At 40.7% G+C, this 27,222-nt stretch overlaps 1 protein-coding gene and 1 long non-coding RNA gene across 2 annotated transcripts in view; one reads left to right on the top strand and one right to left on the bottom strand.

Moving 5' to 3' along the window:
* Window positions 1-3,187: 3,187 nt before the first annotated feature.
* LOC128105079 (all-trans-retinol dehydrogenase [NAD(+)] ADH4) lies at window positions 3,188-20,434 on the bottom strand. The gene is made up of 9 exons (XM_052729925.1): window positions 20,417-20,434; window positions 19,054-19,155; window positions 18,276-18,414; window positions 16,928-17,015; window positions 14,606-14,837; window positions 10,448-10,708; window positions 7,225-7,354; window positions 6,118-6,256; window positions 3,188-3,212 (listed from the first exon to the last, which is right to left on the bottom strand). The coding sequence occupies exons 1-9, from the start codon at window positions 20,432-20,434 to the stop codon at window positions 3,188-3,190; spliced, it is 1,134 nt and encodes a 377-aa protein (XP_052585885.1).
* The window catches only part of LOC128105083 (uncharacterized), a 42,833-nt gene continuing 24,608 nt past the window's right edge, over window positions 8,998-27,222 (top strand). The window contains exons 1-4 of the long non-coding RNA XR_008216196.1: window positions 8,998-9,385; window positions 14,590-14,755; window positions 26,260-26,315; window positions 26,936-27,056. This is a non-coding gene — a long non-coding RNA (uncharacterized LOC128105083). The remainder of the gene's footprint in view (window positions 9,386-14,589; window positions 14,756-26,259; window positions 26,316-26,935; window positions 27,057-27,222) is intronic.

Below are 27,222 nucleotides of genomic sequence, written 5' to 3'. Positions count from 1 at the left end.
AAACATTGGCAAATAAAGAGCAGGCAGTTCTTTACAACAACCAAGTACATTGCCCAGCAAACCATTACTATAATATTTTTTGTTTTTTCCCTTTGGAGGGAATGAAGTTCTAGTCTGTTACAGTGGCTGACACTCTAGACATGGTGTAGTATGTGTTGCATGTAGCCTTTCAAGAAGTGGTACTCATTAGTGAAAGATAGCTTGCAGGAAAAGGAGCCAGCTGTCAGAATGCAGACTTTCATGTATTCTATGCATTGCAAACTGCATTACTTGTATGTGACGTTTTTTAAAATAAGATGTCTATCTGTAGTCAGGGTTGGCCTTGATTAAAGAAAAGAAGAATATAGAAAGTGTTTTTGAAAAATTCCACTCAAAACAGGAAGTCTGTTTTCAGATAGTGTCTTCTATATATGACAGGGAGCTGCACCGATGAAATCTTTATACAAGACCTGCACAGTGACAACACCAGTTGAGATTCTGGCATGAACAGGGGATATCTCACAAGGCACACCCCTAGATGAAGATCTACAGGCAATTAATGGTTACTAAGAGAGGAAGAACCAGTCTTTCCCAGGAAAGAGTCCCCTAAGAGGTTATCCAATCCCAATTGATTAGCCCTAAACACATATAGAATATGAGTGATACTAAATGGACCTAGCAGATTCTATTTGTATATACCTGTGTTTGTGTGTATGTGTGTTTGTGTGTGTATACATATATTTATACATATATATATACACATATACGTATATACATATGTATGTAACAGTTGAAGAAGAGGTCATGAATTTGAGAGGGAATAGGGGAAGGAATATGAGGGGAATTGGAGAGGAAAGATGGATAGAAACAATGTAAATACAATACTCATATATGAAATTCTCAAAACAAAAAACCCAAATAACCCCACCAAACCTCAAATGACAGCAATCAAAAAGAAAGAATATAGGTTATTTGGATGCATATAACAACAGACATTACCAAACGTGTTTCCTGTCTATGTGTTCAAAGATTGTTCTGCCTTCAAGGAAACTGCAAGCATAGATTTGAGAAACAGTAGTAGCAGCATGTGTTAAGGTTTCAGGAAAGTCACTGAGTGCCAAAGGCAATGGGAAATGATGCATTTTGTGGTAGCCAGGTCTTTAACATAGGTGGGTATGAAGCAGTCTAGGGGTCAAGAAAGTGAAGGAGAAGAGAGGATAAGGAGAGAAGACAAAGCATACTGGGATAGCACAAGAGGTTAACAACTGTGAAGTGTGCCTTAGTCCCCACAACACTGAGAAAGAAAACATGCCTGTAGATGGAAGTTTCTGTCCTGCCTGGTCCTACAGCCGTTCAGTCCCAAATAAACACACAGAGGCTCATATTAATTATAAACTGTTTGGCCTATTGCTCAGACTTATAACTAACTAGCTCTTACGCTTAAGTTAACCTGTAATTCTTGTCTATGTTTAGCCATGTGGCTTGGTACCTTTTGTCAGTCCAACATTCTCATCTTACTTCCTCTGTGTCTGGCTGGCAACTCCGTCTCTGCTTTTCCTCTTCCCAGCCTTCTCCTAGTCTGGTTGCCCACCTACACTTCCTTCCTGGCTACTGGCCAGTCAGTGTTTTATTAAACCAATAGGAGTGATAAATCTTTACAGTGTACAAGAGCATTAGCCCACAGCATTCCCCTCCCCCCGTTTTTTTTTTCCAAAACAAAAATCCTGAATCTAATCTCCTTTGTTTAGTTTTTTTCCTGACCATTATCCATAACAATTTATAGGCTGACAAGAAGCGTCCCTCTATCAGGCCAGATAACCCAACTACCACACAGGTCCAGACCAATTTTCTTCTATTTCTAAAAAACAGTCTTCAAGAAGCAGGAACAGATGATACATGTCTGATCTCAGCACTTAGCCACAAGGAGGAGGATGGCCTGTTTATTTGAGACCAGCCTGATCGATGTCATGGTTTTGAGACCAACGAAGACTACATACCATAACCCTGTTTCAAACCAACCAACCAGGAACATGAGCCACTGCTTTGAGACATTACTGCTCTGTAAACAGGCTGGCCTTAAATTCAGAAGTTCACCTGCCTCTGCCTTCTGAGAACTGGGATTAAAGGTGTGCGCCACCAGCCGGGCGGTGGTGGCGCACGCCTTTAATCCCAGCACTCGGGAGGCAGAGCCAGGTGGATCTCTGTGAGTTCAAGGCCAGCCTGGTCTGCTGAGCGAGATCCAGGAAAGGTGCAAAGCTACGCAGAGAAACCCTGTCTCGGAAAAACTAAAAAAAAAAAAAAAAAAAAAAAAAAAGGTGTGCGCCACCACTGCCCTGCTTGTTCTTCGTTACTTTCAGTTGACTTCAGAAAATAGCATCAGTTTGTGCCAATTACAGTTTATTGTCCGGCAAAGCACAAAACATAGTGTATTTCAATTATCAGACAAAAGAATAGTTATTTTATAGAGAAAAATTGAGAGTGTAGATATATTTTTTCTTTTAAACATTTTCTTTTGTATAGATTTTGATATCCCATTACTTATGATTGTAATGAATGATTATAAAATGGGGCTAAGAGAAATTAACAGATATTAAAAAAGAAATTATAAAAAAGATTTAAGAAGAATAGCTTATAGTTTATTAGAACACATAAACCATATAATAATATTTTATACACATATATACATATAATATATGTGTTGCAGTTTTCTTTCCAGTAAAAAGTCTCTTTATTGTGGAAAACTGTCAACATAGATGAAACTGGAAAGAATAGTATAATGAAATTCCATGTATTCATCCTCATCTTAAGAAGTTACAAACATACAGCCAATCTTATTATTATTTTTTATTTTCCACCTCTACTACTGAGAAATAGTTTTAAACAATTCCTAACATATGATTCTATTTATCCAGGTATCTTATTCATTCCTCATCCATTTATTTTTCTGGGCTTTGAACTCAAGACTTTTCACATGCTAAGCAAGGGATGTTCCCCTGAGCCACAGATCTAGCATCAGTTATTTCATATAGGAAATCTGAATATGTTTTATAGGTGCACTTGCTATACAATTTATAGTTTATTTAAGTTGAGGTGTGAAGTGTAAACTTGTGCTTAAACTCATAGCTTTCTTTGGCTCATCTGTGAAGTAGTAAGTCAACCAGACAGACTCAGATCCAATCAGATAATATTCCAAATTACTTCTGCATCTTCAAAAGGTCAGGATTATTCGGATGCTGATAATAATAATAAAACAACAATAAATACAATTTATATGAACATTTATCCAAAGTCCACAAGGTTGTTTTTCTTTTCACTTTAGAGTTTGAGCTTATATTTCTTTAGAGAAATATGTACTATTAACATATACTATTTATATGCAGTAACGGGGTTCATTATGACATTTTAATGCATGTATACAATATTCTTTGACCATATTCACCCTCATTCCCCTCTCTTGTTTCATTCTCATTCCTTCTTTCAGTAGATGCCCACGTTGTTAAGAATCATTTCTTCTATTTTATCATCTTTCTCCATTCATGGTGTTAATAATGTTTGTGACAGTGTTAAGAGACTGGGGGAAAGTGGGAACTTTGACATGACAGAGTTAGCCCTTGTTGCTGGTGGTACTGTCAAGAACTAAGGCGTACTAGCTGAGGAATGAGGCTTTAGTGTTGGGAAGTCACCACTCATGGCAAAGTAGGACATTAAAGGAGAGAGGCTGATGTACTCAGATGCCGCTTTCTGAAAACTACTGATGGCAGTCCTGAGTCATCCTGATGTGTATAAACAAGGACAGAAACCCTATCTCAGACACCACAGTAGGAGCTGAGGAAGGCTGGCATATGCAGTGTGCCATGCTTACACATGCTCTTTACCCAGGAAATGGAAGTTAGGTGGACTGTGGAGTGAGTCGTCGTGTCCCTTTGCTTTCTCATCACTCCCTTTCGTCTGTGTAGTGAGGAAGGCAGGAGGACCCCTCATGGGATTCCTGTACCTGTGTGGAATGTGTCTGTCTGTACCTACAGATAGACGGGATTCCTGTACCTGTGTGGAATGTGTCTGTCTGTACCTACAGATAGACGGGATTCCTGTACCTGTGTGGAATGTGTCTGTCTGTACCTACAGATAGACGGGATTCCTGTACCTGTGTGGAATGTGTCTGTCTGTACCTACAGATAGACGGGATTCCTGTACCTGTGTGGAATGTGTCTGTCTGTACCTACAGATAGACGGGATTCCTGTACCTGTGTGGAATGTGTCTGTCTGTACCTACAGATAGACGGGATTCCTGTACCTGTGTGGAATGTGTCTGTCTGTACCTACAGATAGACGGGATTCCTGTACCTGTGTGGAATGTGTCTGTCTGTACCTACAGATAGACGGGATTCCTGTACCTGTGTGGAATGTGTCTGTCTGTACCTACAGATAGACGGGATTCCTGTACCTGTGTGGAATGTGTCTGTCTGTACCTACAGATAGACGGGATTCCTGTACCTGTGTGGAATGTGTCTGTCTGTACCTACAGATAGACGGGATTCCTGTACCTGTGTGGAATGTGTCTGTCTGTACCTACAGATAGACGGGATTCCTGTACCTGTGTGGAATGTGTCTATCTGGACCTACAGATAGACGATGGCCACTTGTCCATCTGTAGATAGTTAGGTGGTTCCCTCAGGGCCAGTGAGGGAATATGAAACTCACCTCAGGTAGACCTATATCGAAGCTTCTGCTCAACCACTAGTTGCTTAGAAATTCCTTGTGGAATATGGGAGATTTGGCCATCTTCTAACAATGCAGCGTGACGTTTTTCACTTGGCTACTACCACTTAGTAGGTCTTGTGGATATATTCTGTGACTGGGAACTTAGGAGAAAAGGGGTTGTGGTAGAGGAGCTATGAAGCCCAGTTTTTCAGCCCTCCCAACCCAACTCCTAACTTGAGAAATACTGTGGGCATATTGAGATTTACAAGATATTGCAGGGTTTATCTATTGTATTTACATAATATAGCTATAAAAATAACCATTTTTCTCTCTTTCTTGAACTTTTTGATATGGAGTGACTAATGTGTTTGAAAACTGGGAAAGTACGTGTCACTGGGATATTGTCTCCTGTCTCTTCTCCATGAAATAACCTGAGTCCTTAATCCATGGACCTATTTTTTTTCTGCAGCGTTTATCTTCTGCTTCCAGCTCCCATCACTTCCACTTTAATTTAGGCTCCTCCACTTTAATTATCCCTCTTCTTTTTTTTTTTGCCATGTCTTTTAAGTTCTTTGCCCTATTTCTCTTTTAAATATCATTGTTCTTGGTGTCCACTCTTTGCTTCTATTAATGAAGGCTGTAAATTAACTAAAATGATTCTTCCCAGTCTTACCCAGTCCCCAGCCTCTAGGAATCCCTCATTTGGAGCATTGTTATAAGTTAATACCTAGGAACCAATACTGAGACACAGTCCAGCTAAACTTGTTGGGTAAAGGGATCTTACAGGAGCCCCTGAATAAGGCAAGGCAGAGAGAGCTGAAGTCCTGTATATACCTGCTACTCTGCTCATACCTCAGTGGTTGCACAGGGCTCTGACCATGAAAGCCCTTTGACAAATCACAGAAAATGATTCTAGACTTAGGCACACTGGACCAGAGGAACCTACTGGCTTGAGTTAACACTTGTGAGAGGGAAAACATCTGTCAGTGTATGCCACTACTGTATACTGCATACCATAGAACACTGTATTGCAGAAATTCCAAACCGCTACTATTTGATCTGTTAAGACATCTAGTGATTTTGATGTAGAGAGTCAGAAGAGACATCTAGTTAGTTGTTAGATTAAATAAAAATCATAAAGGTTGGGGTTAGAAAGATGGCTCACTGTGTAGGAGCGTTTGATGTTCTTGCACAGGAGCCAGCTTCAGTTCCCAGTACCCACATCAGATGGCTCACAAACGCCTGTAATTCTAGTTCCGGGGGATCTGACATCCTGTCTTGGCTTCCTTAGGCACCTACATGCACGTAGTGCATATGCACACACACACAGACACACGAACACACACACATACACACATGTGCTCATAAAACAAAATGACATAAATAAAAAATCATAAAGGATTTCTAAGACACTCAGTCATAGACTTGGCAGTTTACCTTTTTCCTTGGTTCATCAGGTCAATTGCCTCATTGATTTTGTCAAAAGGTAAGGTATGGGTCACCAGTATGTCCAGATTGAATTTCTTATTTTTGTAGTCAGTAACCAGGTTTGGGACAGAATCTACACTTTTCCAACCTGTAATTAGGCCACAATGCCATATAAAGAAAGGCGTGTCATTTGACGTACAGAAGTAGTTTAACGTTTCTCCTTTAAAGACATCTTTATGGAATTCATACACGTATGTAACATACCTTGCAAATATCTACTCTCCCCGAGTTTTTGCTCTTGTTACCTGCCCCACCTCCTGCTGGTGCTCTTCTAGTTCAATGCCTTTTTCATTTATTTAAATCTAGATAAGTGTGTTTGTTGAAGGGGTGAAATTACTGGGTCAGATTTGGGTTGCTTTAAATACATTAAGCTTAAGCTTTGCTCCATCTTTAATTTTATGGATTTATTGTATTTAAATTTTTTTCTTTACCAGGCAGTGGTGGCACATGCCTTTAATCCCAGAACTCAGAAGCAGAGGCAGGTAGATCTCTGGGTACAAGGCCAGCCTGGTCTACAGAGTGAGTTCCAGTACAGCGAGGGCTACAAAGAGAAACCCTGTCTCAAAAAAAACTAAAATAAGTAAATAAATAACTAATAAAGTTTTTCTTCATACGAAAAATTCAAGATTATTATCCACTCTAGCTAAGAATTATCTTAATTAGACAAAATTTCCCTTTTGTTCCTTTCAGCTGATTGGTTATTTCAATACCTCTTGAAATTTTTTCTTTTCTTTTGAGATAGGTTCTTGTCATGCAGCTTGGGTAGGCCTTGAACTCAGTATATGAAGGCTTACCTCAAACTTACAATCCATCTGCTTCATGCTCTTGAGTGCTGGGATTGCAGGCTAGCACCACTAAACTCAGCTACTTAAACTCAATTTCAAATTTGTAATCATAGTCATATTTCCACACAAACTTCATTTACTTTTCAAAAATTGGAATAGTTTTTGTATACTCAATGTTTATACAAATTATTATTCTTTTCAAAATTCAATTATCTTAAATAGTTTCATATATTAGCAAGGAAAATGAAAAACTATAAAGAAAAACACTGACCACCAAAGAATGTTCCATTTATAGAACGGCCCATTATAATGTCCACAGTGGATAGATTCATTTCTTCAACCTTTGCTCCAACCACAGTACATGATCCCCAGCCAAATATCGTGCACTCCACCGCTGCTTTCTGAAATGTCAAACAGAAGATTACCCGGGCAAGCAGAGAAAATACACACGAACTCTGGTGTGGCTATATACAGTGCTCCAGGGAAACTTTGTACAATGTTGCCAGTTATATAATAGGTTCAAGTTAAGAAGGCCATCACATTATGTGATTGAACCTTGAGGCTCTAGTGTTCTGTTACATGTAAAACTCACAAAAATCATTCTTTTTTGTTTTCTTTTGTATTTTGAGACAGGGTTTCTCTGTGCAGCCCTGACTGTCCTGGAACTTGCTCTGTACACCAGGCTGGCCTCAGACTCAGAGATCCACCTGCCTCTGTCTCCCAAGCACTGGGATTAAAGGTGTGCATCTCCACATCTGCCTTAAAAAATAATCTTAATAGTATCAAAAGTATATTAAAAGGAAATGGGACATAGTTTACCCTGTACAAATACCATTGTTTGACCGCAAAGTATAACATGAATACTGAGAAACATGAACGTGGAAATAAGAAGACTATGTAGAGCATGAACTTTAATCAGTAATGGTTTGGCAATCTACCACAAACATTTACTGGGCCTGTGATCAAAATATTGAAAAGTATGAAGAGAGTAAATGATTCCGTAGAGCCTGTGTGGCCTGACCTCCTGCTAGGTGAACTGCTTTTTTCTCTCTCCAGATGTTTTCTTGTTCAAAGTTTTATTGCCAGAGTCATAAATGAGAAGCATCAAGCATTGTTCAGTGGTGAAGAAGCACACATTGAATACTTAGATTTAAAAGTAGGATAAATGGGCTGGAGAGATGGCTCAGGTTAAGAACACTGGCTGTTCTTCCAGAGGTCCTGAGTTCAATTCCTAGCACCCATATGGTGGCTCACAACCATCTGTAATGAGATCTGGCTCCCTCTTCTGGCCTGCAGGGATACATGCAAACAGAACACTGTATACATAAGAAATAAATAAATCTTCAAAAAAAAAAAAAAGAAAGAAAAAGAAAAGCCGGGTGGTGGTGGTGCACGCCTTTAATCCCAGCACTTGGGAGGCAGAGGCAGGCGGATCTCTGTGAGTTCGAGGCCAGCCTGGGCTACCAAGTGAGTTCCAAGAAAGGCGCAAAGCTACACAGAGAAACCCTGTCTCGAAAAACCAAAAAAAAAAAAGGATAAATATGGAGAGATGCTATTTAAAACTGAGCAAAAATACTAGAAAATTATACTTTGTTTCCCTACCTTTTTTAGCCTACAGTTAGGATGTATCCTGCCTGTTATGTCTGCTCTTGTTGAGATGGTGAGGCCGTGGATTTGAATTTGGTTGATTGCTGAGTCTTCACATGGAAGAGCAACCCAAGAGATTTAGATATAAACTATAATCATTGACTGAGACAGAGAAGATTGTAAATCTGGGGTTGATGTAAAAATGCTAAGAATTGAAAATGTAAGTTTCATTGTGGAAGACCATTCCATGTAGAAGCCATTAGGCAAACAGATAAATATTTTAAATCTTTTGAGACTCATATAGAAGACAAGTGTAACTTTGTTCACATACTTTGTGGCCAATTTGATTTTGAACTTTTGGGGTGATACTTTTACAAAAATCTTTGTTGGCTTCACATTGCTGAGCAGCTCCTGCCTCCAGGGTCCTGTCCTGTGTGAGTTTCTGTCCTGGCTTCATTCAAAGATGGACTACAGTGTGGAAGTGTAAGCCAGATAAACCCTTCCCTCCCCATGGAGGAATGGTGTTTCATCACAGCAATAGAAACCCTAACTAAGGCAAAGTCTAGTGCCAGCTCTTGTGACAAATAAAACAACGTGGCTGGTAGGTCGCCTCCCACTGTAGAATCTGAGCCCTGGGAAGTGCAGAATGGATATGAGCACTGCAGCTGCAGGGCAGGAAGCCCAGAACACAGGACACAGCACAGAGAAGAGCCCTGTGCTGTCCTCAGTAGCAGCCAGTGTTTACCAGCTTTTGCCACCTGCTAGCTGCTGTCAGGCGGTTTGTGTGTGGCTGTGGAATGGCTTTCTTTCCGGCTCCATTCCCTTCCAGAGAGTGCACGAGTCAGGTAAGACCCAGGGAAAGAAACAGCACAAGATCTGTTTCCTTCCAGCTTTTACTTCTTTAACCACCTCTAGGAGGAGGGTTAGTAACCAGGCTGCACGACAGTGTCACTCACGTGGAAAAACATCACAACTGCTTCGCACCCACATTACTGGACCAAGAAGAAAAAAGACAGATAACTTAGCTGATAAACTCTGTGGTCATTTCATCCCCAAACAAACAAAAATAAAATCAGTATCTTGAGCAAGTACAATCTAGGTGATTATTTCCTGAGAAATAAAGCTGCTCACTACGACAATTGAAAACTACAGAGATGACCTGTCTGTGGTGGGTGGTTCATCCTCTTTTTTATTTGACTTGATAGAGGCAGGGAACTTCCCTGGCTAAGCAAAAATAAAGGAACCCCTAAGTTTCCTGTTAGAAATAATTGGAATCATCATGGAAAACAAAGTTGGAAAATACTATTTTCTTCCTAAGAAGAGATGTCCAAAGAACAAACACGTGGAGATAAGTGGCATGGCTGCTCACGTTGGGGACCTGAACTCAGAGGCCACACTGGTGTTTGGGACATGCTGTGACTTGGACTCGATGTGACTGTGCAAGGATTCACGCATTGGTCTTCTGCGTGGCAGTGTTGATAACTGGTGGGATCTTTAAGAGGCCTAATGGACACACGTGCTCCCACCACAATCCATTGCATGTGGGGTGATGCAGATGGGAGAGTCTCACCCGAGTTGACCCTGTGCTGTTTAGATGTTTTCAGTTTCCAAAATGTAAGCAAAACAAAACTTTCTCTTAAGCACCAGAATCACAGGTAGTTTATTATAGTAACATAAAACGGACTAATACAGAGGCCAGAGCAGTGAGCTTGGACGGAAAGTGGCTGAGGGAGTAGTTGATAATTTATAGTTGACAATTCTTTTCTTTCTGACCCTTGAAAATATTAATATGAGGAAGGACATCTACTGTTAATAGACTTGGCTCACTTTCCCTTATTATTTGGTGATTAAAGAACATATTAGAAGTAAGATGCAATTGCTGAGGATGGGGAGAGAAATGCACATACCAAGGTCTGAGCTGTTCCTGCACAGTCAAGGGAGAAATCCACACCTCCGTTGGTCAGTTCAGTGATGACATCCTGGATAGGTTTATCTAGGTCCTTGGGATTAAGGCAGTCAGTGGCTCCCAGGGCCTTGGCTTTTGGAAACTTCTCGCTGTTGATGTCAATAGTGATGATTCTGGAAGCACCTGCCATTTTACATCCAATTACTGCAGAAAGACCTACACAGCCCAGGCCAAAGACAGCACAGGTAGAGCCAGGGGTGACCTGCAGGCAGAAAAAGTGCAGCATGACTTAGAGCTGCTGCTCTTAGCTTCTTCTTTCATAGGAGAGGGAGAGATGACTCAGACACATAAATTAAAAAATGTCTGTTATAAAGCTAGGATGTATCCAATGGTGAGAATCTGCCAATGTAAAGACAGATGCATTCCTACCAAAGTTTGTAAAAGTTTTTAAGGGCCATTAAGCTATCAGTTCATAAGGAGAAAACGGAAGTGGAAAGAATTCCCTTATTTCACTTTGCCCTTCAGTGGTGTTAGAAAACAATTAGAAAGCCCACACATTCTAAAGGAGTTGTTTTTTCCCCTCATTGAAACTGGGTGGGAGGTAAATTGACATCTATAGTTCTAGTGGACCTTATTTTGCTGTGCTGTTGTTTTTGAATGACGATTAATATTTCTATAAATGTTATAAATATTTCTATAAATGGTTGTACTTGATTATTCCAGACTGTCACTTTATTTAGGTGGGATGAAATCCAAATATCTTTGCGTGGAACTGAAGGATGCTCATTTGCTTGTTGGAGACACGTTCTCACTAGTAGGCCGCAGTGGTCTTGAACTTGAGATCATCTTGCTTAGGCCTCCATATAGTACTGTGTAGTACAGGCATGGGATACCATACTTGGTAAATTTTTGATGACTCCTATCCCTTTCACTTTCATTTCCATTTCCATGATTTTCCACAGCAGCCATATGTGGTGCACTTTTCTCTCATTGTGTCTCAATTTCCTCTTCCTGAATCCAGCCAGCGTACTTTCCATCCCATTTCCTTAGAGTAGATCCTATCCTTCTAGGCCTGGCTTAAACAACAGTCTCTCCATGAAACTGGTCTTGATTCTTCCGTCAGAAGTCAGTGCTGTTTTGCTTTTCTTATACCATACACAATACTTTATAACCCCCTTCCCCTTTCTTGGTTTGGTTTTGAAGCAGGTATCACATTGTAGACCTAGCTGACCTGGAAGTCATTATTTAGCCAGTGTTGGCCTCATGGTGATCCTTTGGCCTCAGTCTCTTGAATGCTGGGAATACGGGTATGAGCCACCATGGCTAGCCAGTGTTTTAATGCAGAAGCTTGTTTAATCTCCTGCATTATTGAGGACTCATGTATACCGAGTCCTTGATGAAGGGCTTCTTACATTGACTTAAAATATGGTTAGAGAAGTCATGTAGTTGGCACAAATTCTTAGAAGAGTGGCAGAAAATATGACACAGAGAAAAGCTTAATTAGTATTTTCTGATGAGTATTAGAAACTGTTTCAATTACAGAATAAGCACAAAGAGAAGATAAAATCTGTCCATGGGACATGTTGATGTCAACTAATTTGGAAGCATAATTAGTAAGGAGCACAGATGTTACACATTTTTACTTTATGCAGCGGGGAAAGACAGACTTTTGAGTAAACTCTGCTGAAAAAAACGATAATAACATGCAAAACAAAATTAGACTTCCTTCCTTTTTTTTTTTTTTTTTTTTGAGACAAGGATCTCTCTGTATAGCTCTGGCTGTCTTGGAACTCACTATGTAGATCAGGGTGGCCTCAAATCCACAGAGATCCATATGCCTCGCCTCCCAATGTGATCAAAGGCATGTGCCACCATGCCCAATTGACTCTTATACCATATACAAATTCAGCTCACAGTGGGTTAAAGACTTAAGTGCAACAGATAAAGCTATAAATCTGCTAGAAGAAACATAAGGCAAAGTATTCATGGCCATGATCTACACAGTGATTTCTTGGATCTTACTCTAGAGAGCACAGGAGCTGGGGCAAAGATCACAAGATCAAACAAGGCCATTGTGGGCTTCCTAGTGAAGCCCTGCCTCTAAAAGAAATTGAAGCAGGGGAAACAAAAGAAAAATAGATGAATGGGATTATATCAGTCTAATAATTTGCATAACCAAGGAGACAGACAACAGAATTGAGAAAACCTATGAAACGGGAGAATATATTTTCAAACCATGCAGCCAACTCAGTACTAATACCAAAAACATCCGAGGAAATTTACACAGAATGGTGACTATCATCAGCAGCTAATCTATACTTAAATATTGCTGGAGATACAGGTAAAGGTTTTTTATTATAAGAAGTTAATTTTGTGAGGAAATAGGTATGTTATTTTATAATTTAACCATCCACTCACCCACCCACCCATCCATCCATCCATCCATCCATCTATCTCTCTCTGCCTGTCTATCAGAACATCACATTATATCTGTCTGTATGTCATAACATCAGAACTCCATATATAATTTCTGTTAATTAAAATCATTCAAGGAACTGAAGAGAGGGCTCAGTGGTTAAGAACACCTGCTGTTCTTGCAGAGGATCCAGGTTTGATTCCCAGCCCTCACATGGGAGCTCACAACCATCTGTAACTCCAGTTATAGGGGATTGGATGCCCTCTTCTGATCCACAAGCACATATATTCTATAGTGCATATACATGCAGGCAATATACTCAAATACATAAAATAAATACATTTTACGAAAAGTAAAAAAAAAACCCAAACCATCAAAATCTAAATTCGAAGTGGAAGTCCAGCATGGTGTGGCTCATGCCTGTAATTCTGGCACTTGGAAGGCAGAGTCAGTAGGACCGTGGGTTTGAGGGCAGCCTGGTAGACATAGTGGTGGTGGGAGCAATGAATGAGTGAGCTACAGATAGACAGATGATGATGATGATAATGATGACGATGATGGTGGTGGTGGTGGGAGCAGTGAATGAGTGAGCTACAGATAGATGATGATGATGATAGATAAATAGATAGATAGATAGATAGATAGATAGATAGATAGATAGATAGATAGAAATGTTAAGGAATATTTGTTTACACTGTAAAGATGTGTCTTTGCCAAGGCACCTTCTGATTGGCTTAATAAAGAGCTGAATGGCCAATAGCTAGGCAGGAAGAGATTAGATGGCACTTCCGGGACAGAGAGGACTCTGGGAAGAAGAAAGACTCACCAGCTGGATGCAGAGGAAACAGCATGGGCAGTATGGAGAGATGAGGTAATAAGCCACATGACAGAATGAAGATGAAAATAAATGGGTTAATATAAGTCATAAGAGCTAGTAGGACAAGCCTAAGCTAAGGTCAAGTTTTTGGAATTAATAAGTCTCCATGACACTATTTGTGAGCAGGTGGCCCAAAGAAAAACCCAACTACATAGATAGTGATAGACTTTACTTATATCTAATATATCTAGTGGGGTCAGCAGGGAGAGATGGGACTTCTTTGCTGGAGTCCTTAAGGGATGTCTGAAGTATCCACCTAAGAAATCTTTTTGTTTTAAAACTATCTTCTCTCTTTGTTTGTAACCTAGTCAGCCTTGCAAGAGTGTTCAAATCCTAATAGGACCCCAGGAACACATCTTGCAAGAACATACTCTCTTGAAGCCACAAGGGGATGAGAAATGGGTAAATTCTTATTGACTGAGGGAGAATAATCTACAGAATCAGGGAGAAAGCTAGGTGGCCAAATGGAGATAGGTGGGGTTTCTTATTTAGAGGTCATGTTTAAATGAACTTTATTTAAATCAGGGCACATGTATATGTAGCCTGATAAACCAATGTTTTATATATGCAATACAACTTAATATGCTCACAACTACTGAAACTATTATTTAGAGACATCTAATAGCCCACATAAAATCACAGAGGCTGAACTGGAGATGTAGCTCATTGGTACAGCATCTTCCTAGCAGGTGCAGAGCCTTGGATTCAATCCCCAGTACGTGGAAAAAGAAAATCACAGAGGCAATAAATGATCCAGCTAATTATAGTGACAATAAGCAATGTAGCCAGATTGTGAAGACAATTCTAACTTCTTTATATAACATTGTCTCCCGGTAACCTCTGTTTACAGACAACATAGCATTTACCTTGGCAGTGTTGATGGCAGCCCCGTAGCCTGATGAGAACCCACATCCAATCAGACAAACTCTCTCCAAGTTTGCGTCATCATCGACTCTGGCAAGATTGGCTTCTGAAACTACAGTGTACTGAGAGAATGAACTGACTCCCATGAAATGGTAAATTGGTTTTCCTTTGCAGGTGAATCTGCTTGTTCTGTCTTCCATGAGCACTTGTTCAGTATTGGGGTATTTAAAGTTCCTAGAAAAAGAAAAGGACACAGTTATCATATATTTGTCATGAATGTTTTATGGAATCAAACGGCAAAGTTGGGAAAATAATTTGGTACGTTTCACATCATACATAGTATTTTTGAACTGTTTTAGTGTTAATACCAACAAACTTCTGTTGAGTGCTTTTTGTGTGTCAGGAGCTCTTTTAAGGGCTATATTGTTAACTCACATTTTTTTTTTCTGATAGAAAGTTCAAGTAAAACTAAAAATAGATTAGTACAATGATCCTCCATGTACTCCAGTGACCTTCCATCTTAACTGTCCAGTCAAGTTTCACCTGCCACCTTCCACAATACGCATCTCCCACATCATATCATTTCATTTGTATTGAGATATCTCAGTACATATTTCTAAAGGATTCCTTTAAGTCAGCATATTGCATTTTATTAAGATGTCGTTTTAAATTTATATTTCCCATATTGTAATTTCCTTGTGGATAACTGGAGTCATCAGTCCTGAGTTTCTCTCCTTACGAGTGTTGCTGGTCGTTCTACTGAAAGCTGTTTTAACACAACTCTCTGTTTCAGCCTTTCCTCTTAAATTAGAAGTTTTTATTGAAATGTCTGATTCAGATTTCACATTTTTTTGGGGGGGAATACTTCAGAGGTGGTGTGATGTACCTGGAGGGCTCATTGCATCTTATTATTTCTCTTTTTATACGGTTAGAATTCATGGCCATTGTCTAAATTCATCATTTCATTAATAATTTGCAAAAAGTATAGTTTTAATTCAGCCTTGCAAACTGACATTAGTATCTTCTTGTAGATAGCGTAACAGAGGCATGGATATGAGTAATATGGTTTTCACTTATTTTTGTAAAAGATTTGCCTATTATGTGTGTGTATGTGTGTGAGTATATGTGTGCCACATGTGTTTAGGTGCCACAGAGACCAGGAGAGGGAGCTCCTGGAACTGGAGTTATAGGTGGTTATGAGTCACTGTGTGGATGTGGGTAACTGAACCCAAGTCCTCTGCAATACTAGTGACCACTTTTAACTGCTGAGCCATCTCTCCAGCCCAGGTTTTAACTTCCTAAATAACAAGCTTCAATCAGCATTCAGGACAAATGCATCTTTCTATGGTCTCAATAAAATAAGTCTGAGGAGCCCGGGTAGTGGTGGTGTACGTCTTTAATCAGGAGGCAGAGCTAGGTGGATCTCTGTGAGTTTGAGGCCAGCCTGGTCTATAGATCAAGATCCAGGACAGGCACCAAAACTACACAGAGAAACCCTGTCTTGAAAAGACAAAAATAACAAAAACAAAACAAAACAAAAAATCAGTCTGAGGTGATTAAGATTCACAACTGTTGAGCCACAGTGTCTGTGTGAAAAACCTGAGTTCAGTACCTGAAGCTGTGTGGCCCTGGAGTAAACTACTGTGCCTCTACCTATTCATTCTCCCACCCCTAGAAGTACATACAAATTTAACTTGGAATTTATCATTCCAGTGATGTGTTTACATGTTTGTTACATACACATGTAACCATAAATCCTGGTACTGTCTTTCTGTGACACACTATATAATACATCCTTTAGCATCTTACTTCTTTCTATTAACATGTGTGTAAAATTAGGTTAGTATGTGTATTTTTTTTTTTTTTGGTTTTTCGAGACAGGGTTTCTCTGTGTAGCTTTGCGCCTTTCCTGGATCTCGCTCTGTAGACCAGGCTGGCCTCGAACTCACAGAGATCCGCCTGCCTCTGCCTCCCGAGTGCTGTGATTAAAGGTGTGCGCCACCACCGCCCGGCTTAGTATGTGTATTTTAAGACTAGCTATTTTCATTATATTGTATTTCTTTATGTTACTATATAGCAGTAGATAAACCTATTCTTTCACTGAAGGACACTCCTGTGGTTTTTTTTATTGCTCTTATAAACCATGTGATTGAACATTTTAGTGTGTTTCTCTTCCTGTGTGTTTGGAACAATGTCTTATAGGCACATAGAAGTAGAATTAGTAAGGGAAAGTTCTCATCTTTTCACCTCCATTTATGTTTGGCCAGTGTGTCCAAGACAGTCATACCTACTTACACTCTTATTAACAGTCAGGGGGCACTTACCGGATTTTCCCACAGAGGTTTGTAAGAGGACTCAGACAGAACTTGCACTTTTTACACTGCGGTGCAAAGAATGGAATTACTTTGTCACCTAGAAAGAAAGGCTGCATGTTAGATGGTACCTAAGATGTAGTCATAGTTTCTGAAGCATGGCTATGATATGAACTGGTGGTAGAGAACTTGCCTATTTATGTAAGGTCTCAGGCTTGATTCCCAGCCCTAAAAAACTTCCTCCCAGATAAATCAGTGGAAAACACACTTTTTTATAGTTATACATTTTATATTCAACAAAAATATAGTATTTCAGGAGAATAGAGGACTGTGGGTTCTTTCAAGTACTGCACTCTTTTCTTTCTTAATCTGCTCAGCAGCCAAGTAACAGCCTGTACTGGTATTAGCAGGTACAGAGTTCTGGCTGGGAATATGTTCATTGAAGTCTCTTGAGTATGACTGTTTACTGCCTTCTCAAACACTCTGTATTGAGTGTATAGAGAGCATCCGTGTAGGACAGAGGAGGTGGGACATGCTAGGCTAAAGGTAGAGCACAGACTTTATATCACTGCCCATTTTGTACCATTCTGACTCACTTTAAAATCCCACATTTTCTAGCTCCCCATTCAGTTCCTATTTGGTTCTTTGATGACCAACGTTAGTGTATGGCAGTCAAAACATTGCTAATGTTATTATTTTACTTCTCACATCTGCCATTTTAGAAAAGAGAAATCCAAATCCATTCACAAAAAACATTATAACTGTCCCCAATCACACAGCTAGTAAGTGGCAGAGTCAGGACTAAAGGTTGACACTGGTCACACCTTCAAGAATGAAGGTTTTGAGGGAACAATCTGTTTCTGTGCACATAGTATATATGTTACATATATATGTTATAAAATATGACTCACTGGCTTGCTTCAGGGTATTGTGTTTTATCTTAGGAACTTCCAAAATGACACTTCAACTAACATTTACGTGTGTGTGATGCTTTTTCCTTAAGCCTCCTGCAAGCCTTCACTCTACATAACCATAAAGTAAATTTCCATTTCACATGGAGGAAGTATCTGTAAGCCATGGAAGCTTCAATTTACACTAACCCTATACCTGTGCTTTATATGACAATTTCTCTGTTTATGTAAATAAATGGCGGTATTTCCAGGATTTTAGGAGGCAGTTCTGGTTTCAGATATTCTGCTTCCTTGTTATGCCCTGACAGACGGCTTGTGTCACTGTTTCTCTGGGAAAGATGAGCTCTGTAAGCAAAGCCCAGACAGCATAAAAAGCAAAGGCAGTTATGAGGAGCCATCATAGGAAAGGCTGGGAATTTCTAGTCCATTGAAATCAGAAGGTTAAGTACCTGGTTTGAAGTTGGTCACTCCTGGCCCAACGCTTTCTACAATTCCTGCACACTCATGGCCAAGGACTACAGGGAAGAGAGCTTTCTTCTTAGGGTTGGTAGCGTTGATGTCAGTTGGGCACACGCACATGGCAATTACCTACAAAGCAAGACAGACTTGAGTTGTGGTTTTGTGGCTGTGCTCTTAGGCCCAGTGGTATCTTGAAGCATTCTAGCATCCTGAGTATTCAGTAAAAGAATTATAGTTTGAAAAAAAAGGGTCATATATAATTTACTAGACTTTATTCCTTTCTTCCTGGAATCCAGTTTAATTTTATAATTTTCATTGTTGCTGGGGAAAAAAAGCAGCGTTGGTCATACTGTCTCTAGAAGAGGAAAAATCAAAGGTAAAAGGGATGAGAGAATGTATACCAGGCAGTGGGGAGAACATAGGTCTACATGACTTGTTCTGTTCTGTGGAGACTGCAGGAAGTGAAGTGGAAGTAATAAATCTTCCGTAGTAAAGAGAAATAATGTCCCAATCTCTCTTCAACTTGTCCCAATGTGATTCTTCAGATTCGTCCATGAGGCTTCTTCGTGCATCCTCACACACAAACCTGTGATAGTTTGGTCTAGAGGAAAAGTGGATAACTTTGGACTTCCTGTTAATGGTTCTGCTCTACTCCTCCATACTGACCCAGCCCTAATCCCTCCTATTGGCATCTATGACCAATTTTATCTAAAAATAAAGCTGCCCATAGGGCCATGTCTGTATTGCTCAGCTAAAGTCCCTACTCACCTGAATTCGAACTTCATGAGCCCTGGGGGGAGACACTTCAACTTCTTCAATGCAAAGGGGACTGCCTGTTTCCCAGGCAATGGCTGCCTTGCATGTAATAACCTGAAAGAGAGAGGAAGGAGAGAGGTGAGAGAGAGAATAGTGGTGAGGGGAGGGAGGGAAAGACAGAATAAGATGATTTTGTCCAAAGAGGCCAATGCCATAACTGTATGAGAAAGGAGTTTGTGACTAGATGCACATATACTTACAATATTTTCAGAAGATCTTAACAGAAGTTAATTTCTATGTTATAGCCATTGTAATGTTTATATTTTGAAGAAACAAATATATGAAAACTTATTCTAATACCATGCCTACATATTTATCTCTATAGCAAAGAAGATATAATTATTATAAGGCTTACAGTTTTGGTAGATGGCCAGTGGGCATTTGTACTCTAAAGTACCTGAGCCCAGGTCGTTAGCATAGGTATGATTTACTACTGGAGTGTGGTCATTGGACCGACAGGTATACCTGTTACTCTGGAACTGTTAGAGAAGAATGTCCCATCCTAAACCCACTAACTTGAGTTTAACTGAGGTCTCCAGATGGTAAGCTATCTGGGAAGTGAGGCTTACACAGTCAGTTTATCAGGAGAATGTAAGTTCAATAGAAATTGTTCTCGTTCTAGAATTGAGTTAAAGTGCATGAAAAGAAACCAAATGCCTAAAGCTTTATAGTTAATTCCTACATTATTTTTTCAGTCTCAAATTACATTTTAATTTCATATATAAGTAAAATTGAAAGAAAGTCTATAATCCTTTGTCCTTACTACAACCTGTACTGTTGATAAAATTTTTTTTGACCATTTGAAAACTTGCTTCTCAATTGTTCTTTGCAATATTTAATTATGGTTTAAATTGTTATTTCTTATATTACAAATACAAAGTACATTCATTAAAAAATTTCAAAATACAAATAAGAAAAAATAATCCATCTCTACTTTTATCATTTTCTTCCTCCTTAATGTTGAAAAACCTTTGAGTGTCCTCACATGGGGTCATACATATAGCATTTTGCAATCTACTTTGTCCCATCCGTTCCCGTGTTTTAAATACATACTCTGCATTGATGGTTAGAACATAGACAACTTAATTTTCCCCCTGCCACCATGTAAATAATATGTGAGTACCCTAGAAGACACTTCAGCAAATCCAGAGTTGTTTTTCCTTAGAACAGATTTCTAGCTTATGGACTGTTCCTACCCTTTAGTGGACTTTAAATCGCTGGGCCTTAAGTGTAACCCAGAAGGAAGCATCTTCAGCAAAAGTGCAGAGACACAACAGAAGCAGAAACCAAATGCAGACATAGGTTATGTACTTACTTTTCCCTTGGTGCCCATCTTCCTTAGGCAGCTTGTTTTGGAAGTGTCTTTCTGACTGGCCTTTCACCTCTCCCCAGAATGCTCTGTGTCCTGTACTGAGGACTCTGAACAAATAGCATTCTTGCTGGCTGGTTGTCCAATCACAGCCCTGCCTGACGCCTGCTGTGACATTTGTGCTGTCATAGTTCACCTACAAACTCATCGTTCCCAGCTGGCACCAAGACATTTTTTTTAATTAGCTCTTTTCTTATCTTTTATTACAGTATATTAAGTAGAGGATAGTGCACTAGTTGTGTAAGGATGAGTTACAAATAACGACTAATTAAAGGTATTTCAATTGCTCTCAACTTCCCTCTCACCAGTTCTTCTCTTCTACACCCTGATAATAATTTCCTTGCAGTTTGTGATTTTACTACATATTTTGCCTACTTATCTAATAGTTTAGTTTTGTTTATTACTAAGTTTGTGTGAATAGACTCTTAGTGTATACCCTTCCACGTGTCTCCCCTTAATTCCGTCTGTTGATCGGTCCCAGTGCCTTTGTTTATCTATTGTGTGTGTCTGGGTGTTTTGATTGCATTTGTGTCTGTCGTCTGTTGATCATTCCCAGTGCCTTTGTTTATCTATTGTGTGTGTCTGGGTGTTTTGACTGCATTTGTGTCTGTCGTCTGTTGATCGGTCCCAGTGCCTTTGTTTATATATTGTGTGTGTCTGGGTGTTTTGACTGTATTTGTGTCTGTGTAGCACCTGGGGGCTTGGTGTCCATGCAAGCCAGAGGGACTGTCAGAGCTCTTAGGATTGAAGTCATTGACAGTTGTGAGCTGCCATTTAGGTTCTAGGAATTGAACCCAGCTCCTCTGGAAGAGTGGCCAGTACTCTTAATTGCTGAGCTATCTTTCCAGTCATCCACAGTGCCTTTGATTGTAGTTTATTTTTCTTATTGTTGAACATTACACTGTTTCAACTCACCATAATTTATGCATCCCCCCTTTTTATGCTGTTTTTTTCTTTTTGCTCATGGTGAGTCAGTGGCTGCATAAAATTTCTCTTCGTGAGCCCTGCTGCACATGCTCGAGTTTGCTGAGGGGATATTCAGGGCTGGTACAGCCAGCACATACTAACAAGGCAACACTGACTGTTGGAACACGGAAACACTTTTGTTTCAGGTGCTAAAGAGCCACTGGCTCAAAAGCTGCCCGAGTGGCTTTTAACTGCTGCAGTCAGGGAGTCCTGTGGTCACTGTCGGGAACAACTCTCATTGTCCCTCTGGATGTGTGGGCCTGACAAGCAGTCCCAGTGACTCTGGGTCTCACAGTGTCCTCCACAGACAGCAGTGCTGCAGCCCCTGAGGACCAGTGCCTAGTGCCTACCTGACCTGGACCCTGACCACTGATGCCGTGGGCCAGAGTCACACATGATGGCTGTTTGAGAAAAAGGAATGTCTCCAACTGACTACCAACTCAATTTAAAAAAATTATATTTTATCTCTAAATTTACAACCTTAGACCTATGTATAAAATCATGTATCCATCACTCAGACGATGAGTGGAGGAGTTCACATCTCCCAAGTTCTTCCTGCTGCATCTTCTCTGAAGTTCTGCCCTACAGCGGACTAGTTTTCCCTCTGTAGTCTGGCTGTAATCTGACTGCGTCCTGATTGACAGCTCTTTTGGCTGCTGTGGGAATGGCCAGATGTGCAACTTGATGGTCAAAGTGACTCATGTTTACAAACTAACTGGACCTATGAGTGACAGGATGGGGAAACTCATGCTTAGTCACCAGACTTAAATTTGATCCTATGATGGTACATAAGGATACATAATTCTTTATGATCTTTGTTTCCCTGACCATCATTGAGGATAAGCAGTTTGGTGTTTTGGAGTCAGGTCACAGTGCTTATCAGTTGGTTAATAAGAGATTCATAAAGATCATTGTTACACAGTTTTTATTTCTTATAGTACTTTTTCCTTACACATTTAAAATTGTTTATTACATTTAGTGTGTGTGTATGTGTGTGTGTGTGTGTGTGTGTGTGTGTGTGTGTAGATTAGGAGAAGTGAAGGGCTAAATTCTCTCCCTTAACTGTAATGAGCTCTGGGAATTGAACTCAAGTGGTCGGCTTGGAGGCAATCGTCTTTACCTGCTGAACCATCTTGCTGACCCTGCTTTACATATTTCATATTTTGATCATATGAAAGCTCTGTATTCTGTGTATTAAAAGTTTGATATGTTTTTGCCAGCATTCCTTGTTGGTGTGCTTCTCTTTAGCTATGTCAATCTTTTTCATGTTCCCGTAGTATTCACTCACTCTTCTTGACTTCAGTAGCTTAATGTTGAATAAAGGTATTTTGTTCAACTTTTTAAAGTACACAGCATGTTTTCTCTGCCACATGTTTATTTTTTGTTGCTGTTCTTTTTTTTTTTTTTTTTTTTTTTTTTGGTTTTTTCGAGACAGGGTTTCTCTGTGTAGCTTTGCGCCTGTCCTGGAACTCACTTGGTAGCCCAGGCTGGCCTCGAACTCACAGAGATCCGCCTGGCTCTGCCTCCCGAGTGCTGGGATTAAAGGCGTGCGCCACCACCGCCCGGCCTTGTTCTTTTGAGACAAGTTTACTCTACATAGCCCTGCTGTCCTGGAACTCAGTATGTAGACCAGGCTGGTTTCAAACTCAGAGATCTGCCTGCCTCTGCCTTCTGAGTGCTGGTTTGTTTGATTTTATAGCATGCCTGGCCTATTCCACTTTTCAGGACCCCCATCCTTCATTTTGTAATTCACTGGGTTCCATCTTTATCCTTCTACTTAAACATTTTTTTTTTTTTTTTTTTTTTTTTAGATTCCTATTTTTTTTTAATTTATTTTAATTTATTTTGCAGTACAATTCAGTTCTACATATCAGTCACGGATTCCCTTGTTCTCCCCCCTCCCGTCCCCCTCACCTTCCCCCCAACGCCCCCCCCCCCCCCCCATTCCCATCTCCTCCAGGGCAAAGCCTTCCCCACAGACTGGGGTCAACCTGGTAGACTCAGTCCAGGTAGGTCTAGTACCCTCCTCCCAGGCCAAGTCAAACAATCCTGCATAGGCCCCAGGTTTCAAACAGCCAACTCATGCAATGAGCACAAGATCTGGTCCCACTGCCTGGATGCCTCCCAAACAGATCAAGCCAATCAACTGTTTCACCCATTCGGAGGGCCTGATCCAGTGGGGACCCCTCAGCCATTGGTTCATAGTTCATGTGTTTCCATTCATTTCTGCCGGCAATGGTCGAGAGACAGCCCGAACTGACCTACTCTGGTGATGGGATGGCCAAACACCCTAATTGTTGTGCTAGAAACCTCATCCAACTACTGAGGGATCTGGATGCAGAGATCCATGACTAGGCCCTGGGTGGATCTCTGGGAGTCCAATCAACGAGAATGAGGAGGGTTTATATGAGGGAGAATTGTTGAGACCAAGGTTGGATACTTAAACATTTTTTAAAAAGGTTATTAGAAGTCTCCTTGTAAATCAAACTAAACCTTCCAAACACCTATTCTTTTATAAAATTTCTCTGTAGCAGTGAGCTTTTCTAGCCCTTATCATCTCTGTGTTCAGTATACTGTAGTCCTTCCTTCCTTCCTTCCTTCCTTCCTTCCTTCCTTCCTTCCTTCCTTCCTTCCTTCTTTCCTCCCTTCCTCCCTCCCTCCCTCCCTCCCTCCCTCCCTCCCTTCCTTTCTTTCTCCCTCTCCTCCTTCTTTCCCATCTTCCTTCCTCCATCCCACTCTCCCTTCTCTCTGTCCAATCCTCCATCCTCTTCCCTCTCATCTTCCTCTCCTTCCTTCCCAACTTCCCTGGTGCTCTAGGCTGGACCTGCTAATTGCTTGTAGACATCTCTATTTCCAGTGTTTATGTTCACAAAACAACCTGTCTCCTTTTTTCAAACTTGAAAATAGCCCTCTCTTACTGCGGCTTTGACATGAGAGTCTCTCTTCTTTTTCTCATGGTTCCCAAGCTCCCTTGGCTGTCCTCTCTACAGCACTGACCAGCTCTGTGCACCCCCTTTCATTTCCGTCTTCCCACTCTTTCTAATCTGCAGATAGGCTTCTCATTATTTCTTGTTTACACTGTGGTAGTAATCTTGATATGGAGTCTCCTGTTGGCACAGCTCTGTCTGCAGTCCCTGTTTCGAAACACTAGATTCATATTCCTAGTAGTTTCCTTTAAAAAAACCTTTTCTCTCTCCTTTTCTAGTTTTTAAAAAGTCAGATACTAGTCTAAAAGTATTCAGAGTTCTCTAAATCTTTCCAAATGAACCTCCAAACCCACTCAGGTGTTCACGAACACTCATCCACACACTGAACTATGTTAGCCCTTACCCTTGAGGGTCCTGACTTGTGTTCTGCTCCCTGGTGCTTTCTGCCCTCCTCTGACCCTCTTGCCTCTGTGCTGTCCTAAGTAGAGCTCTCCCACAGCTGTCCCTCCTACTATACTCTGAGGTAGCCATCAGACACATAGGCTCTGTCTTCCCCACCCCATCCTGGCCCACTCTTTAGGCACACCGAGGTAGCCACACGAGCCCCAACTGATTTCATGTTCATGTTCTGTTATTTGTACCTGCTTGTACAACCCCATCTACTACAAGAAGAAGCTTCTATGATGTCTGGTGAGCTAGGCATGACCTGTGGGTATAGCAGTCTGCCTAGGGATCACAATAAACATGAACACAGATAGGCATCAATACATCCTCCCATGTGCTTGTGGTGCTGCGTTTCCATCACCGTCTTTGATTTCTTCCTTCCTTCCTTCCTTCCTTCCTTCCTTCCTTCCTTCCTTCCTTCCTTCTTTCTTTCTTTCTTTCTTTCTTTCTTTCTTTCTTTCTTTCTTTCTTTCTTTCTTTCTCTCTCCCTCTCTTTTTCTTTCTTTCTTTTTTTTTTTTTGAGACAGGATCTTACTATGTGGCTCTGGCTGTCCTGGAATTCACTATGTAAACCAGACTATCTTTGAACTCACAGAGATCCATCTGTCTATCTCTTCCTCCTGAGTGCTGGGATTAAAGATGTGCACAACTCTGCCAGGTTTTCAACAGCTTCTTTGGAAGTAAGTGTAAACTGAAGTTCCCAGAACAAAGCCATGGATGTGTTGAAGGGTCTGCAAGTGTGAGGACCAGGACTTGATTCCTCGAAGCCATGTTCTAGGCCCATGCTGGCCATGGTGGCATTTGCTTGTGATCTCAGCACTGGAGTGGCAGAGACAGAAGGCTCCCTGTGGCTCACTGGCCAGCTAGCCTGGTCTCCCTGGGGAGTCTAGACCAATGGGAGACCCTACCTCAAGGTCAAGGAGGTGAACAGTGTTCCAGAAGATGACACTTGACATTATCCTCTGTCCTCCAGCTGCACACATGTGTGTGCCCACACCACGTCCCCACCGGGCACACACACACTCACACATGAGTGCCCACACCACATCCCCACTGGGCACATACACACTCACCCATGTGTGCATACACCATTTCCCCCACCAGGCACATACACACTCACACGTGTGTGTTCACACCACTTCCCCACCGGGGCACATACACACTCACACATGCATTAAAAGAATGACATCATTGTTCATAACAGATGAATGTTTGGCCTCTGGCTTGGGGCCGGGGCATAGCAACACTAGCAGGACTCAGAGAAGAGCACAGGGCAACTGTAGACCAGGCCTGATGAGCTGTGGTGGGGGAAAAGGCCAAGGAGCAATTCTGCAAAGGGCAGGGACCCGGGGAAAATCAAAGCCTTTCCTGAGTTTAAGCACTATCAACACATGAATTCTGTGGTGTGTCAAGATTCTGTTACTTGCCAATATTATTTCATTTTCTTAATAGATTTGCAGAGGGGCTAAGAAAATGAGAAGAAATGGAAAACATTTTGAAGAGCAGAGGTAAGCTCTTCAGAGAATGTCTCCATGGATACCCTTTAGTTCTTGCCTTATTTTCTGAAGCCACACATCCGTATCTCCCCTGTGCTTGTCCCAGTCATCCTCTGTAGCAATCTGCCAGTACCCTTGAGAAACCAAGCTTAGAAGTGTCACTCACTGGATCTACCTGTTCCTTAAAGATCAATCCTCTAAGTCCATGTCACCTGGCTTGCAGTTCTGGTGACTTCCCCAAAGCTCCAGCCAAAATAGCAGTAGAATTTCAGGGTAAGGTTCAGAGTCTAATATTAAGTTCTATCTAATCTATCTATCTATCTATCTATCTATCTATCTATCTATCTATCTATCTATCTATCTACCTATCATGTATGTATGTATGTATGTATGTATGTATGTATGTATGTATGTATCTATCTATCTATCTATCTATCTATCTATCTATCTATCTATGTATCAGCTATTTACCTAGTATCTATCTAGAACAGTACAATTTGTGGAGTGGTAGCTCTATGATCCTGGTCCAAAGGTTCTAGGACTGTGTCTTCTATGTTGGTTCTTCTGGGTAATGTTTCTCCCAAACTGAAGACTAATCTTTTTTTTTAATTTTTTTTGGTTTTCTTCCATAGACTGATTTTGTCACTTGTCATAATACATAGTATACATGTGCTTGTAACCTGAGTAATCATTAATTCTTAGAGAATGTATGATATAAAACTACATGGAAGTAAAGAGAGGTCAGTTTACTAGGTAAGTAACGTGAAGCCACTATGTGACTTCCACAATTCTGTAAGTCATTTTGTTCAGGTTAAATGATTTTCTCCCTTGTACCATCCAGAATGTTGAGAATTCAGTGGCAGGCCTCTGATTCCCAGAAAATAGACTTTGAAGTACCCTTTCTGGCAAGGACTCTATT

Source organism: Peromyscus californicus, unplaced genomic scaffold (genome assembly GCF_007827085.1).
Source record: "Peromyscus californicus insignis strain IS unplaced genomic scaffold, ASM782708v3 Scaffold_9__1_contigs__length_137607984, whole genome shotgun sequence".
NCBI classification, from domain to species: domain Eukaryota; kingdom Metazoa; phylum Chordata; class Mammalia; order Rodentia; family Cricetidae; genus Peromyscus; species Peromyscus californicus.
The sequence above is the reverse complement of the archived record's forward strand: the minus strand, read 5'-3'. Positions and strand labels throughout refer to the sequence as shown.

Bases quoted from the DNA above. Each gene is read 5' to 3' on its own strand.
- LOC128105079 (XM_052729925.1), bottom strand. The intron at 6,257-7,224 runs GTCAGTGTTTTT...GCCTAATTACAG, and splicing joins AAATGGAACATTCTTTGGTG to GTTGGAAAAGTGTAGATTCT. The intron at 3,213-6,117 runs GTAAACTGCCAA...TATTATTATCAG, and splicing joins CTGATGAACCAAGGAAAAAG to CATCCGAATAATCCTGACCT.